The sequence below is a fragment of the Nelumbo lutea genome, chromosome 8, assembly GCF_056320005.1.
Source record: "Nelumbo lutea isolate HS-2025 chromosome 8, American lotus-T2T, whole genome shotgun sequence".
NCBI classification, from domain to species: domain Eukaryota; kingdom Viridiplantae; phylum Streptophyta; class Magnoliopsida; order Proteales; family Nelumbonaceae; genus Nelumbo; species Nelumbo lutea.
This window is the reverse complement of record NC_142691.1, coordinates 35,448,616-35,465,107: the sequence shown is the minus strand read 5'-3', so window position 1 is coordinate 35,465,107 and position 16,492 is coordinate 35,448,616. Positions and strand designations below refer to the sequence as shown.

General features: G+C 40.1%; 1 protein-coding gene across 2 annotated transcripts in view; it reads left to right on the top strand.

The window, feature by feature from the left end:
- LOC148843803 (pentatricopeptide (PPR) repeat-containing protein / CBS domain-containing protein) overlaps window positions 1-16,492 on the top strand; it is an 81,618-nt gene that overhangs the window by 11,697 nt on the left and 53,429 nt on the right. For both annotated transcript variants that reach the window (XM_088959832.1, XM_088959833.1), the window contains exons 3-6: window positions 13,654-13,786; window positions 14,357-14,454; window positions 14,677-14,838; window positions 14,948-15,016. In XM_088959832.1, coding sequence (XP_088815958.1) covers window positions 13,654-13,786; window positions 14,357-14,454; window positions 14,677-14,838; window positions 14,948-15,016 — 462 coding nt within the window. The remainder of the gene's footprint in view (window positions 1-13,653; window positions 13,787-14,356; window positions 14,455-14,676; window positions 14,839-14,947; window positions 15,017-16,492) is intronic.

Sequence of the window (16,492 nt, the reverse complement as noted above, 5' to 3'; positions counted from 1 at the left end):
TGGTGAGTGTACCACGTTTAGTATATGAGCAGTTTCTTCAAACATCTTAGTAGAACATCACTACATTTGCCCATTTAGGTATGACTTGCTTAGCTTCCAAAGCCTCACCCTGGATCATTGACTCTGGAGCCTTGGACTACATGTCTGGGACTCTTGATATATTTTCTTCCCTTTTTCGCTCCTCCACATCTCAAACAGTTACACTTGCTAATGGTTCTACATCTCCTATCTGTGGTGTTGCTGATGTTGATCTCTCCTCCTTGTCTTTAGCATCTGTTTTATATGTTCCCAAGTTCCCTTTTAACCTTTGTCTGTTAGCAGATTAACCAAGTCCCTTAATTGTTCTGTAACCTTCTATTATTCTTCTTGTGTGTTTCAGGATCTCAAGATGGGGAGGAAGATTGGTGGTTTGTATTATCTTGATGGTGGTGGCTCCCCAGTGGCTTTTCAGTCATCTCTTAGTCATTTCCAATGGCATTGCAAACTTGGTCATTCCTCTCCCAAGGCTTTGAAGCTGATGGTTTCTTCCTTGAGTCATCTTTCATCATTAGATTGTGAGTCATGTCAGTTGGGAAAACATCATCGAGTCTCATTTAGTCCAAGAATCGATAGTCGTGTCTCAAGTCCTTTTGCTTTAGTTCATTCTGATGTATGGGGTCCAGTTAAAGTGGTGTCATACAATGGGTATAAGTATTTTTTAATCTTTGTTGATGATTTTTCAAGGATGACATGGATCTATCTTATGAAAGACCGTAGTGAATTGTTCTCTATTTTTCAAAAATTTCATGCTGAAATACGCACTCAGTTTGGTGTTCATATGAAAATACTTCGCTCCGATAATGCCAAAGAATACAACTCCTCACCATTTCAGCAATACCTAGAACAACATGGGATAATTCATCAAACATCTTGTGCCTACACCCCGCAACAAAACGGTGTAGCTGAACGGAAAAATAAACATCTTCTTGAAACTGCTCGGTCCTTGATGATCATATGAATGTCCCAAAGCATTTTTGGAGTGATGCTATTCTTACATCCTGTTTTCTGATAAATCGGATGCCCATGTCAATCCTTGGAAGTCAATCCCCTTTCTTCGTGTTGTTTCCCACTTTGTCTCCATTTCCTTTCGCCCCAAGAGTCTTTGGCTGTGTTTGTTTTGTTCAACACTTGGGGCATGGAGTAGACAAGCTAGATGCTCGAGCTACGAAGTGTATCTTTCTTGGCTACTCGATGACTCAGAAAGGGTATAAGTGTTATAACCCAAAATCTCATAAATCGTTTGTGTGTTCTGATGTCACCTTCTTTGAATCAGTTCCATTTTTCTCAGATGTCGGGGTCTCTTCTTCTCCCTCTGTGGTTCCTGTTCCTGTACCGGTTGTGGACACTCTTCCGTAGCTCCCATTCCTATTGCAGATGCACATTATATGCCTGTTACTACAGAGAGGCCACCAATTACTCAAGTGTATACTCGCAGAAGTGCTTCGGCCCCTCCTCCACTTCAGCACCTGTCGACAGATCTTGCTACATGCTCCTTCTCCCTCAGATCTTGATCTCCCTATTGCTCTACGGAAAGGTAAACGTACTTGTACTTCTCATCCCATTTCAGACTATGTTTCCACTGCTCACCTTTCTGCTTCTCATTGCAAGTTTATATCATTACTCTCATCTGTTCCCATTCCCAAGACTGTACAGGAAGCCCTTACCTCCCCAAGGTGGCGGCAAGCCATGGAAGAAGAACCCTTTGCTTTACAACATAATCACACATGGGAACTCACCACTCTTCCTCCTGGTAAGTACACTGTTGGGTGTAAATGGGTCTATATAGTGAAGTATCTTTCTGATGGCAGTGTGGAACGATTGAAGGCAAGGTTAGTGGCCAAGGGCTATTCTCAGTTATATGGTGTGGACTATATGGAGACATTATCTCCTGTGGCTAAAATTGGTTCAGTTCGGGTGTTGATTTCATTAACTGCTATGTATGATTGGCCTCTCGTACAACTTGACATAAAAGATGCCTTCTTACATGGTGATCTTGTTGAGGAGGTGTATATGGAGCAACCACCAGGGTTTGTTGCTCAGGGGGAGGCTGGTAAGGTGTGTAGGCTCAAAAAGGCAATCTATGGACTGAAACAATCTCTACGTGCATGGTTTGGCAGGTTCAGTAAAGTGGTGAAGGCCTTTGGGATGAAACAGTGTCAGGTTGATCATTCTGTGTTCAACTATAACTCAAAGGATGGGAAAATCTTGCTAGTCGTGTTTGTGGATGATATTGTCATAACTGGAAGTGACAACAATGGAATTGACAGGTTGAAGAAATTCTTATAGGACCACTTAAATATGAAAGATCTGGGGAAGCTGAAGTATTTCCTAGGAATAGAGGTTGCGAGATCAAAACAGGGGATTAACCTATGTCAGAGAAAATATGTTCTTGATCTACTTGAAGAAATAGGGTTGTTAGGTGCTAAACCAGCAGAGACTCCTATGGAAAGAACTAAACATATTGAGGTGGATTGTCACTTTGTAAGAGAGAAAGTGATAAGTGGGGTAATAACTACATCTCATGTGAGCTCAGGAAATCAGTGGGCATATCTTTTCACAAAGGGATTGTCTCGGGGAAGAATATATTACATTTGTAACAAACTGGGACTATATGATATATATTCTCCAGTTTGAGGGGGAGTGTTAGAATGCTCGAGTTAGGGGTATTTTGGTCATTCTGGTTTATCTTCTTGAAAGTGAAAGGTCTATTGTATATGAGTTTAAGTTATGTGTGCCATCTTCTATGAGGGACAAAATAGTCTTTCTTATAATTCTAAGTTTTTTGAATAAATTCAAGTGGGTCGGTTAGGAGAGGGGTGATTTTACATTCTCTCTTCTAGTTTGGCCGAATACTCTTCTTCTTCTTTCTCTTTTCTTTCTTCTTTCTTCTTCTCTACTTTGACCTAGAATCAACTAGGGTTTACTAACAGCTTCCTAGGATCTGAACCCTCAACGATTCATATGTAGGGTTCAATCCCAACAAGAAGGCAACACGTTGCTGAGAGACCAGCTTTCTGTAGGCCTTAGCATCATCATCATGTTTCAACTTTATAGCTTGATAATGATCCAATTCTTTCCATATGGAGGTAAGGGTTGAATAATATGAAGACAAACTACAGTTTCCCTGTTTGTAGGTTGAAGATTCAGCTTGTAACTGGTAAACCTTGGCATAATGCCTTTTCTCAGAATAGATAGTTTTGGCTTGTTCCCAGATCTCACTAGCGGTGTCTGCCCACATAAAGTTCTTCACATCAAGTTCCATGGCTACGAGGAATCAAGACATCACCATACTATTTTCTTGGTCCCACCTATCATGTTCAGTTGTCTCACCCTTGGGTTCTTTCACCCTTCCATTTATGTAACCAGCTTTACCCCTTGCCGTTACATAGAGTTTTACGCTTTTAGTCCACTCCAGGTAGTTCAGACCATTTAAATGGGTAATTGGCATGGGAAACATCATGTTTTCACTTCCCATACCAGTTGTGCTATGGGTCGGTGTAACCCTCGATGAAGTTGATTCATAATTTTCCATAGGACACTGTTGAAAACAGTCCAAACACCACACAACTACACTACAACCACAAGTAGAATACCAATCCTCAAGGAATTTACTTCTAGGATGTGAGGAAGAGAACAAGACACTACAAAAATCAACTCTGAGATGGTTCAATCATTAAACCAGCCCAGTAATCAGTCCAACATAGCCAAGGCAGACATTACTATCAGTCCGACTGCAGCTCATATAGTCTAATAGTCCAGCATCCAAACAAATATATAGAACCAAGGAATAAGCCCTTTACACCATTGGCCAAAAAAGACAAAAACAATAACACACCTGTCCAACACCTGTACGAAGGTGCCAACCTGAAATCGACTTCACAGCATCGAACAGAGAAGGAAGAGAGTCTCTATCAGCATTGCCCTTCTCCGACTAGGGTTTCCTTGATATTACGACCAAGGAAAAAACCACAGGAGGTGCCGCCAGTAATCTGCTAGGGTTTCTCTGTCTTCCACATCCAAGAATTTAAAGAAGGAAGGAAAGGTGAAGCAGGTTCAAAACAGGAGGGATCGAAGGTCTTTTACAGCCCAGAAAACCTTGCTTTGATACCATGTAATCATTCATGGAGAGTGGGAGACGAGAGAGAGAGAGAAAGAGAAGAAAAGGGAGATACAATTGAGAGGAAAAGAAAAATCACTACTGGCTGCCACCAATTCTCTATTTATATTAACTTAATAAAAAGAATAGAAATTACAAGTATGCCCCTGGCGACACACCCTAGAACCAAACTAATAAGAAAAAAAGAAAAGTAACTAACTGACAGTATCTTAAGAAGTCAGCCTACTAACAACAACTACAAAGTAACAATTAAATAAGCCTTACAACATAGAGAAAAGGCCAAATGAAATGACAATGATACCCCTAATTAGTAGAAGAGGAATAAAAATGCCCTTGATTACAAATGTGGTTTCCTTTTAACACTTCCCTTCAAGCAGAGTACATACCCATCTTGTGTATGTCCTCGTCAAACTTCAAATTTGGAACAACTTTGGTTAGAATATCTGCTAGTTGGCCTTGAGATTGAACACATGGAAGGGAAATTTCTCTACTAGCAATCTTCTCTTGACAGTGTCTGTCCACCTCAATGTGTTTGGTGAGGGCTTCATGGGATTATGAGCAATAGTTGGTGCAATCTTATTATCGCAATATAGCTTTTAGGACCATTAGTCTTAATATCTAAATTCACCAGCAAGGTTGTTATTTTTTTTCTGTCTTTTTTTTTTCACTTTTCTCCTAAAAGTGCAATCTTTCTCTCTTTCTTCGCTATTTTAGATTTGAATCTTTCTCTCATGGTTCAGATCCTTGATTTCCTCCTTCCTCCTATCTTGTTCATCCGTTCTACATCTGACAGTTGTTTTTTGGCTATCCATCCTAAAGGGTTTTTTCAAGGCCTAAATTGTAATCATTTTTCTGTTCTTCTTTTGATATAAGCAAGACACAAATATGTCATACATGGTTCCATTATCATTAACCATATAAAGCCCATCCATATAGGAGGATGCTGAATTTTTTTGACTAGAAGTTTAGGACTGTTATCAGTCTTGAACCTTAATGAATCTCAAGATCGAAGATAAGAAGAAAGAAAGAGGAGAGAAGAGAAAGAGGGAGGAGAAGCAGTAGAACACAAGGGTTGAAAGGAGGAGCAGAAGCTTAATGTTCTACTGCCGCCACTTTAATTAATATTTATAGGTTATGCTCATTACATGGAAAGGACAGATCTGCCCTTAGTCTTTACATAACAAATAGAGTAAAACAAAGACTGAAATAAATAACAACTAAAACAACTAAATGACCAATAGCTAACCCTAGACAGACTAGAACATCTTCTACCCTACGAACATAGTGGGACCGTAGCTGTGGGGCCCACATCAGTGTTCTCTACACTCCCCCTCAAGTTGGGAATAAATGTTTATCATTCCCAACTTGGATAGATCTGCCTCTAGCTTCTTCCGTGATACAGCTTTAGTGAGGATATCTGCCAGTTGCATATTGAAGGTGATGTATGGGAGACATACTTCTTGTGATGAGACCCTCTCTCGTACAAAGTGTCGATCAACTTCAATATGTTTAGTCCTGTCATGCTGCACTGGGTTGTGTGCTATATTAATAGCCGCTTGATTATCACAATACAACATCAGGGGCTTCTCATACTCAACACCCAACTCCTCAAGTAGTGATCTCAGCCAAAGAATTTCAGCCATTCCATTAGCCATTGACCTGTACTCAGCTTCAGCACTGGATCAAGAGACAACACTTTGTTTCTTATTCCGCCAAGAAACCAAGTTACCTCCCACAAGAGCACAATATCCAGAGGTAGACCTTCTGTCATCAACACTCCCAACCCAATCGACATCCGTATAGACTTCCACCTTCATGTGGTCATTGTTCTTGAACAGTATACCTCTACCCGGGCATCTCTTCAAGTATGCTAGTATTCTTTCTGCGGCTAGAAGGTGCGTGGTTCTAGGAGAATGCATGTACTGACTGATAACACTAACGACATAACTGATGTCTGGTCGGGTAAGGCATAGATATAGGAGCTTTCCCACTAACCGCTGGAACATAACTTTGTCTTCAAGCAGCTCCCCACTCTCTGCATTAATCTTGTGGTTCTGTTCAATGGGTGTATCTGCAGGTTTGACACCTAGTTTTCCAGTTTCAACCAAGAGATCTAACACATATTTCCTCTGAGAGACAAAGATCCCTTGGTTAGATCTAGCAACCTCAATACCCAAAAAAATACCGTAGTGTACCCAGATCTTTCACCTCAAACTCTTGATGAAGGAGCTGTTTGAGGGATTCAATCTCATGGTTGTCGTTTCTTGTGACCACAATATCATCAACATAAACTGCAAGTAGTGTCAGTGACGACTCCACCCTCTTGATGAACAGTGTACGATCTGACTGGGCCTGTACATAACCGAACTTCCCAAGGGCTAGTCTGAATCTGTCGAACCAAGCTCTAGGTGACTGCTTCAAACCATACAATGCCTTATTGAGCCGACAAACTTTCTTACCTGCCTCTGTATCATAGAATCCAGGAGGCAACTGCATGTAGACCTCTTCCTGCAAGTCTCCATTCAGGAAAGCATTCTTAACATCCATTTGGTACAAATGCCAAGTGTAGCTTGCTACAAGAGATAATAGAACCCGAATGATGGTCATCTTGGCTACCGGGGCAAATGTCTCCAAGTAATCTATACCATAAGTTTGAGTGAACCCCTTTGCAACTAGCCGAGCTTTGTACCTCTCAATGGAACCATCCGCATTATGCTTCACAGTAAATACCCACCTGCATCCAACTGGTTTCTTTCCTTCGGGCAAGTCAACTAGCTCCCAGGTATTATTTTTCAATAGGGCATCCATTTCAACTTGCATTGCACCTCTCCACTCCAGGACTGATAGGGCTTCTTGCACTGTTCTCGGAATAGGGACATCAGCAACAAAGGTGAGATAGGACCTGTAGGAGGGAGATAGGCGATCATAGGACAAAAACTGGGAGATGCAGTGGGCTGTAGATGTGGTGCAATGCCGTTTTCCTTTACGGAGGGCAATGGGAAGGTCAAGGTCATCTGCAGAGGGTGAGGTAGCAACAATGGAAGGAATCTCTGTGGGCCCTAGGACTGTAATATCTGGACTTGGAGCCGCAGAAGAGATTGTAGCTGGCTGGGACTACTAATGACCAGGATCAATCTGCCTGCATCGCTTGTGATAGACTCTCAACTCCCGATCCCTTTGACCATCCTCGCTACTACAGCCCTCATCACTACAACCCTCATCATCAACTGGAATAGGTAAAGGAATAGCCCCAAAGGTATTAACCCTGTCCTCACTGCACTCCTCCTCCCCCTGAAGAAAAAGACCCAAATCTCCACGCTCACTACTCTCCCCCTGAGGAGAGACCTGAGAATAGTAGGGTGTCTCCTCAAAGAAAGTGACATCGATGGATACAAACTTCTTCCTTGAGACAGGATCATAACAACAATAACCCCTTTGAGTTTGTGCATAACCAAGAAAGATGCATTTGGAGGCCTTGGGTTGAAACTTGGAGTGATTGGGACCAAGAAGCTGAACAAAACAGGTACAACCAAATGTCTTGAGGGGAATAGTGAACAACTCCTCATTGGGGTATAGAAGGGAAAAAGGAGGTTTCATATCAAGAATCCGAGAAGGAATCCGATTAATAAGATATACCACCGTAAGGATAGCATCACCCCAGAATCGAATAGGGACGTTGGAGGTAAACATAATACTTCTAGTCACCTCCAAGATGTGCCTATTCTTCCTCTCTGCAACCTCATTTTGCTGAGGTGTATGAGGACACGTGTTCTGGTGGATAACCCCATGATTAAGGAGGTACGATGCCAATGGCTTAGCAAAGTATTCCTTTGCATTATCATATCTAAGCACTTTTATCCTGGCATCAAATTGTGTTAGGATCATTTGGTGGAAGTTTTGGGTCAGGACAGGCACCTCATCTCGTGATCGCATAAGATAAACCCATGAAAACCGGGTGTGGTCATCAACAAATAGCAAAAAATACCTGTACCCCCACATAGAAGGAATGTCATATGGTCCCCAAACATCAGTATGCACAATATCAAAAGAACTATTACTCTTTTTATTACTCAATGAATAAGAGTTTCTACAATGTTTACCCAACTCACAACTTTCACACTTCAACTGAGATGACTCAATAGACTCAAACAAAGTAGGAAACAGACTCTTCAAGGACCGAAAAGATAAATGACCCAATCGGTTATGCCACAACATAACCGGACTCACAACTTGAGAAACAAGTAACTTCTTATCCACTGACTCTTCCCGATGACAACTCTCCGCGAGCAGATAGATCCCATTCGTCTCACAGCCAGTCCCAATCACCTTCTTCGTCTCCATGTCCTGAAAAACACATCGGTCAGGAAAGAAAGTTGCTGAGCAGTTCAAATGTTTGGTAATGCTACTGACGAAGAGGAGGTTAGTATCCAATTTAGGAACATGCAAGACAGAGGACAAGGATATAGTATATGACAGTTTGATTCACCCTTGCCAGAAATAGGGACAGGAGAGCCATCAGCTATAGATACTTTATCCCTACCAGAAGACAAGTGATAAGTAGTAAACAAAGAGGGCAAGCTGGTCATATGGTCAGGTGCACCTGAATCTATTATCCAACACGGTTCAGTAGTACCTGGAGCGGAGGCATGGTAGGCTGAGGCTCGAGTACCCGAGTGTGCAAAGGCCGATGTAGCCGGAGCTGATGATGACTGCTGTAACTGAGCTGAACTGCCAACTTCCTTCTCCAATTGTATTAGAGCTGCCCGAACTACAGCTAAGGTCTCTAATGGTGTGCCTCTCGTACCAGATGAGGATGCTGAATCAGTAGTCGTAGCCACATGAGCATTACTCCTTTTATTTCTCAACTTTGTCGGGACCAAATGTGGATGCAGCTTCCAACATGTTTCTTTTGTGTGTTTAGGTTTCTTGCAATGCTCACACACCACATCCCTTTTATCTTCCTTCTTTCTGTCCCTCTTTGAATCACCCTCTGTTTTGGGTTTGATAGCTACCAAGGCAGGTGTAAGCGGCTGAGGTTGCATCATGACTTTCCTCCTAGTCTCTTCACTGTGCACTAAGGAGTATGCTTGAGAGAGGGTCACACTATCTCTGGTCAAGATTTGCTGCCTCACAATATCATATTCTGAATTCAGTCATGCCAGAAACTCAAACACTCTGTTTGTCTCAATGTGCTTTCTATGTATCTGAGCATCTTTGGGACTCTCCCACTCAAGAGTCTCTAAGTGTTCAATCTCATGCCACAGGGACTGCAAGTTAGAGAAATAGACTGACACTGGTTTCTCTCATTGTTTAAGGGCATTCACCTCACATTTCAACTCATATGCTCTGGCAACATTAAGGGGTTGGGAGTAAGTCTCTTTTATCACATTCCATATCTCCTTGGCTGTCTTTGCCCATAAGTAATTTCGGCTGATATGGGGCTGCATTGAATTACAGAGTCATGTCATAACCAAGTAGTTTTCTTGGACCCACTTGGTATACATAGGGTCTCCCTTGGAATGTTCTGCTACATCTCCCAAGAGATACCCTACTTTGCCCCTTCCCCCAATAGCCATCATGGCTGATTGGGCCCATTCCAAGTAGTTTGATCCATCAAACTTTACGGTTGTAATCTAAAAATCTGTCGCAGAACCACCACCATAACTGCTGTTCCCAAAACTGCCTTCTGCCTGATTCTTAAACTCAATTTCAGTCAAGAACCAGAAGTATCAAAGATTATGGTTACTACAGTCAAAACCAGCACTAGAACTCCCAACAACAGTCAGAAAATCAGTAGAGAACCAATCTTTACTCACGATAGATGTGCATGAAATATATATAAGACTGATCTGAAATCAATAACCACACACAACAGCAACAGTCCGAACTGTTTTCACCCCTTCAAAAGTGTTCGAAACCCCAAAAGAAGACTGAAACATAGTTTGAAGAGCAATCTGATATGCTGAAGCCAATTCGAGGTTTTAATCAGTCCTAAGAGCCGTACGGATAAGGTTTGTATTAGGGTTAATATGAAACCCTAAAGCTGATCAATGTTGAGGAGAATTCTAGGGTTTGCCGCAGGAATAAGATCACAAGTTTCGGCCTAATACTATGGTTTTCCGTAGGGATAAGACAAAACCCTAGAGAAACCCTAGAGAATAGAGAGATAAAACCCTAGAGTAGTTCAGCCACCCTTACTGGATAGGTCCAACCTATCTTTTCTGATGTTACTTCTCTCAGAAAGTAAAAACTTACAGTAGAATGCAGTTCGCTGCCTACCAAGGTTACCCGAACCCTAGCCTTCTCTGATTCTTCCTGATCACCAACTTGCTACAACTGTGACACTTCTTCAAACAGCTGCTAATCCTTTGGAGATCTCCAAGAACCAGTCAACGAACTCTGCTTTCTGAGCTTCCAGCCTTAGATGGTTCTCATGTGGTCGGCTGGACTAGACTCACATGAGAGAACTTGGCTCTGATACCAACTAGAAGTTCAGGACTGTTATCAGTCTTGAACCCTAATGAATCTCAGGATCGAAGATAAGAAGAAAGAAAGAGGAGAGAAGAGAAAAAGGGAGGAGAAGCAGTAGAACACAAGGGTTGAAAGGAGGAGCAGAAGCTTAATGTTCTGCCGCCGCCACTTTAATTAATATTTATAGGTTATGCTCATTACATGGAAATGACAGATCTGCCCTTAGTCTTTACATAACAAATAGAGTAAAACAAAGACTGAAATAAATAACAACTGAAACAACTAAATGACCAATAGCTAACCCTAGACAGACTAGAACATCTTCTACCCTACGAACACAGTGGGACCGTAGCTGTGGGGCCCACATCAGTGTTCTCTACATTTTGTAAATATTAATTTGTTAAATTTCAAGGAAAAATGAATTTATCTTTTAATTGACCTTTGAGGCTGGTGTGATAAAACACACCACTGTACTGTTAATTCAAACTAGGTAAATTCAACCCCAAATAGGAAATAGGAGAAGGAGCTCTATGGTTCATCTATCTTTTCTTACATGGGTTGTTTATGACAATAGGGCTATAATAGTCACTTTGTAAATAACTGCAAGGCTATACTTAACTTGCATCTAAGTAGCCATGACTGATCTCAAGGATGTGCATGAGTAGTGATAATGATTTCATTATTTTGGAGGACCAACTTTGTTGATTCTGGTAAGTTCCTCACTTGTACAGTCAAGGTGTTGAAGATTTTGGCAAGTCTGACTGACGTAGGATGTGTTAGAGTTCTACTAATTTAAGATATGATGGTGGGATTTGTGGGGTGAATGAGGGGCTTTGGGGGTGATTAGAGATGAAGAATATGGAGGGAAAAGCAAGTAGGGTTCTTGTTGTGCACCAAAGAATGAGTAAGAAATTAGAAGAGAGAGGTAAACTCTCTCTGTTAGGGAGAGCAGCAAAGAGAGATCACTTAGAAGAACAAATAAGTACGGGAGTTGCTATAAATAGTAGTAAGCCCTATGAATTCTTTTGTATCTGCATTGAGAGAGGTAAACTCTTTCTGTTAGGGAGAACAGCGAAGAGACAGATCACTTAGAAGAACAAACAAGTCCGAGAGTTGCTATAAATAGTAGTAAGTCCTATGAATTCTTTTGCATCTGCATCATTCTCCCCTGTTTCAAAGATATTCTCAAGTTTTGAAGAGAGGAAGAATCAACAATTGCTTCATCCTGGTGCCGGGGATCACAAGGGTGATAAAATCGGCAACATAAAAGGTTATGTCTTTGTCTTCAGGAATCACCATATCAATGTGATGAAGCTCTTCTTGATCTGCAATGACCTCTTTAAAGAAACCACCAGAAAATGCCAATCTTTACGTTTTGGATGAAGTTGTTTTTCAAACATTTGGCACATTCCCTCATGAACTTCTTCCTTGGGCTTAAGAGGAGACTCTATTGCTTTAATAATATATGGATCTTTATCGGGTTGTCTTTCTTCCTCTTCAACTTTATCTTGAGTTGCAGCCTCTGCAATAAGAACATTGAGGGAAATTTTATGCTGAGACACTTTACTAGCCTTTCTCCATGTCTATAAATAGTAGTCCTTGATGGAGAAGGGATTTGTTCATTCCTTTATTCCCTTCACCACTGGTAGTCATTCTGGTTGAAGCTTTTCTCTGGCCAAATCCTAACTCCAACTTCCTTTTCCATCTCGACTTCAGAGCCTAGACCACCATCACCATCGCCTTACAGATGGCATAGAATTATTTCGACCATGGAGTTGACCCTTTTCTTCTTCATAGCTATGAATCAAATCATCAAGCTTGGCATTGACTTCTTTCATAGTAGGGTTCATCATGTTTTCATGGTAGGCTCTGAGACCTCTTGATTTAACTCTGATTGGCTATGATACCTATTGATTTAATTCTGATATGACTCTGATACCTCTTGATATGATGCTAATATCTTGTGGTTTGGCTCTGATACCTCTTAATTTAACTCTGATATGGCTTTGGTACCTCTTGATATGACACTAATATCTTGGGGTTTGTCTCTTATACCAAACTGATGTAGGATGGGTTAGGGTCCTACTAATTTAGGATGTGGTGGTGGGCTTTGTGGAGAGAATGAGGGGCTGTGGGGTGATTAGAGATGAAGAATATGGAGGTAAAAACAAGTAGGGTTCTTGTTGTGCACCAAAGAATAAGTAAGGAATTAGAAGAGAGAGGTAAACTCTTGCTGTTAGGAAGAACAGCAAGAGATAGATCACTTAGAAGAAGTATGAGAGAGAGAGAGAGAGATGAAAAATAAAAAAGATAAAGAAACTTCTGGCAACAACCAGAATTCACTAAACCAATCTTTATTTCATCAAATCGCTTCTTTGAACTCCAATTACAATGACTTTTTATAGACTCAACTTACTGACTCGGATGTCCCCTTTTAGTCTCCAATTTGGACTAGGAAATTGACCCAACACAACAGCTACTTACTTTAGAACTAAGACAAATCCATAACTAACCCATTAAAACACTTAAATAATGACTTCAACTCCTAAACAAATCTAATAACACTTTTCTAATTCATCTAGAACTACTTTTAATTTAAATACATCAGAAATTAGTAAAAACAGTAAACCGCACGGTTACTAAAAATAGCAACCACAAGAATTACTATAAATAGTAAGTACACGAGTTACTATAAATAATAAGTGCGAGAGTTACTATAAATAGTAATTTCGAAATAGCAATCTAAAAAGCAGGACCTTATTCTTAACCCAAAACTAAAAATAAAAAAGCAGAAACAGTACCAATATCCTAAATCCCAAAAATAAATGTTGTTTGTTTTCTCTTCAATTCTTTCCTTGCTTCTGCATCTGCATCACTGACACTGCTTTTGACTTGTCAGCCCTCCATAAAAATGGAAGTCTTGTGTCATGTTGGCATTTAATCTTGTATTCATAGGATGTTTGTTATGATTCTTAGTTTTTTTTAATCTGTACATTTTTTTTCCTATGTTCCTTTTTCCTGTCAAGGGCTTGGGTGAGGCTAGAAAAGTTGACGAAGCATTTCGCATACTTGAATCCGTGGAACAAGGTACTGCTGTGGGAAGTCCAAAGTTGTCCCCACCACTCATGTATGGTCTGTTAAATGCGTTGATTGAAGCAGGTAAGCGTTAGAGTGATAATAATATGTATAACATCCTTTAACTGTGGAAAAGGTCTCTGCATGAAATTTCATTTTCCAAGAAAATAAAATGCTTGAGTTTGTTATTAATCAAATATTGTTGTAGATGTATTGATAAAAAAAAATATTTTTGTAGATGTTCTCATGCTTGTATATATACTATACTACTAATCACGAGATAAACTTCATTTTTGTTTGCTTTTTCTTGTTCAGATTTCAATATTGCAAACTGTTTCCTGTATAAGTGCTACTTTCATGGCCTTATGAAGTATAAATTGATCTGCTTGGTTGAAGTCAAACATGTAAGACAGTTGGGTGTGCCCTATAAAATTATGCTAGTGGTGCCAAAATTTAAAGCTCAAGGAGCTCATCATGAAAATGCAATTCACATTTAGATTGTTGAGACAGCTCATATTTATTTTTATTCATTATTTACTTTATTAGTCTGCTGCTGTTATTGTATTGTATGACCAGAGGGGTATTCTGCTGATATTGTCTCTCACAAGATTTCCTTCTTATTGAGACATGCTTCCTAACTTTTGATTAGTGCAGGAGATCTACGCCGTGCTAATGGTCTGCTTGCACGTTATCGTGTTGTTCTAAATGAATGTGATGGCCCTTCAATCATAGTGTACAATTTACTGATGAAGGTTTTCTTCTGATATTTTCTTTATTAAGATAGTAGTTTGCTGCATTATCCTCATTTTTCATTTTTTTTTGTTGTACATATGTTGTGGTCTATGTTTTCTAGTTAATTCAGCAGTGCATGGCATGTTCTCCAGGACTTGGATTTCTGCTTTCTGAATACAAAAGCTTTATAAACTCACAAATAAATGATCCTTTGCCTAAGAGTTTGAACTTTCATTCTCCAGGGATATATAAACATGGGTTTTCCTCAGCATGCTTTATCTTTGTATGATGAAATACTACGCCAAGGATTGAAGCCTGATAAGCTCACTTATAACACTATGATCTTTGCATGTGTTAAGTCTGGGAGAATGGATGCTGCAATGCACCTGTTTTTAGAAATGAAGGTCCCAATCAAGTACTTCAAAGGCTAGTGTAGAGCTGCATTTTTTTTTTCATTATGCAAAAACTTTCTCCATCATTTGCAAATAATTATTTACGTTTTTCTTTTTCCAGGATCAAGCAGATAATGCTAAACATCATCATCTTCTTCCTGATGTTATCACTTACACTATATTAATTAAGGTCAGTTATCAAGTTCATGAGTGTTAGAGAAGCACAAAAACAGTTGTTTGGCTCAAAAATGGGAGTATTCGTGCCTTTAACTGTTGTCTAAAGGTGTTGCTATATGTATTTTTTTCCTAAATTACTTTTTAAATAAACTTGTGATTTACTATTTAGGTAATTTTGGGTATTATAAGTTCATTTTAAAAGGATTAATAATGGGTATCTAGAGTTGATTTAATGAGGGTGGGCCTTGATGCAATGGTTGGGTTGCTCCATTGCGACCAGGTGACGAGGGTTCAAATCTTGGAAACAGCCTCTTTAAATGTGCAGGGGTAGGGCTGTGTACATCTGTCCATACGCAGACCCTGCATTGGCAGGAGCCTTGTACACTGGGCCACCCTTTAGAATTGATTTAATGGAATATAGGTTTATTTTACAGTTGATTGCGGGTAATAGTGTGTTGTCTTTTTTTCCTCTCTCTCTCTCTCTCTCTCTCTCTCTTTTCCACAAGGTGAAATGTTTCTTTTCTTTCTACCATATTTCAGACCGAAGTCTTTCTGTCAAAATTCAGACCCTTATTTCCCCCACTTCTTCCCACTGCATTCACCATAATAGGGCTTTCTCCTTGTTGTCCTACATCAAAATATCCATTGTTTTGTCCTGTTCCTAATTTGTTTACCCAGTTGTTAGTAGGGGAGGGAATTAGGTGGATTGGGTTGGGTGTGTGTTGAAGGGAAGCCCACCCATTAGCTACCCACAGATGTGAACCATTTGAATAGCATGTACATGATCAACCCAATCTAAACCTATCGACTTAACCCAGCCATTGGAAGTGAGGAAGGGTGGATCGGGAGTGAGAGAGCTGGATAGAAGAGATGGCAGGAAGCAAGTGGGTCAGACTGCAAAGCTCATCAGAAATGGTATATGAAATAGTAGCATCTCTTTTGTTTCTTTTATTCTCAATAGGAATGGGACCAGCATTTATAGCCCCAACTAGAAGTAATAAAACACAGGGGTGGTGATGAATCGGATTGTTGGCTGCAGTCACTGTAAGCATTGATTCCTGATACAAAATCCAGGAGGCATGATAGGTGACATCTAATCCCCCAACCTTCCACAATTTTTAAACATTACAAAATATGAGACACTAGATCATCACTGGGTAAAACGTGGATTAACTAAAGGTGGAGTTAATTAGTGCTTTAATTCCATCTCTTGAGTGTGGTAGATCTCCTACTACTCTCTGAGTTTTGTAGTATTTCACTTTCTTTATTTAATGAAATTTGATTTACTTATCAAGAAAAAAAAAGGATTTCCTAGAAGGAGGTGGTTTCTATATGTTCAGTAAGAGTCATGATGGAGGTGTCCCAAAGAAGTAAACGTAAACATGTGTGAACAAACTATTCATGGTAATAATTATCCATCATCCAACCTAATCCACCCATCTAAATTTGGGTCAAAAACTGCCACCCCTAGCTGTTAATTTTTCTTTCC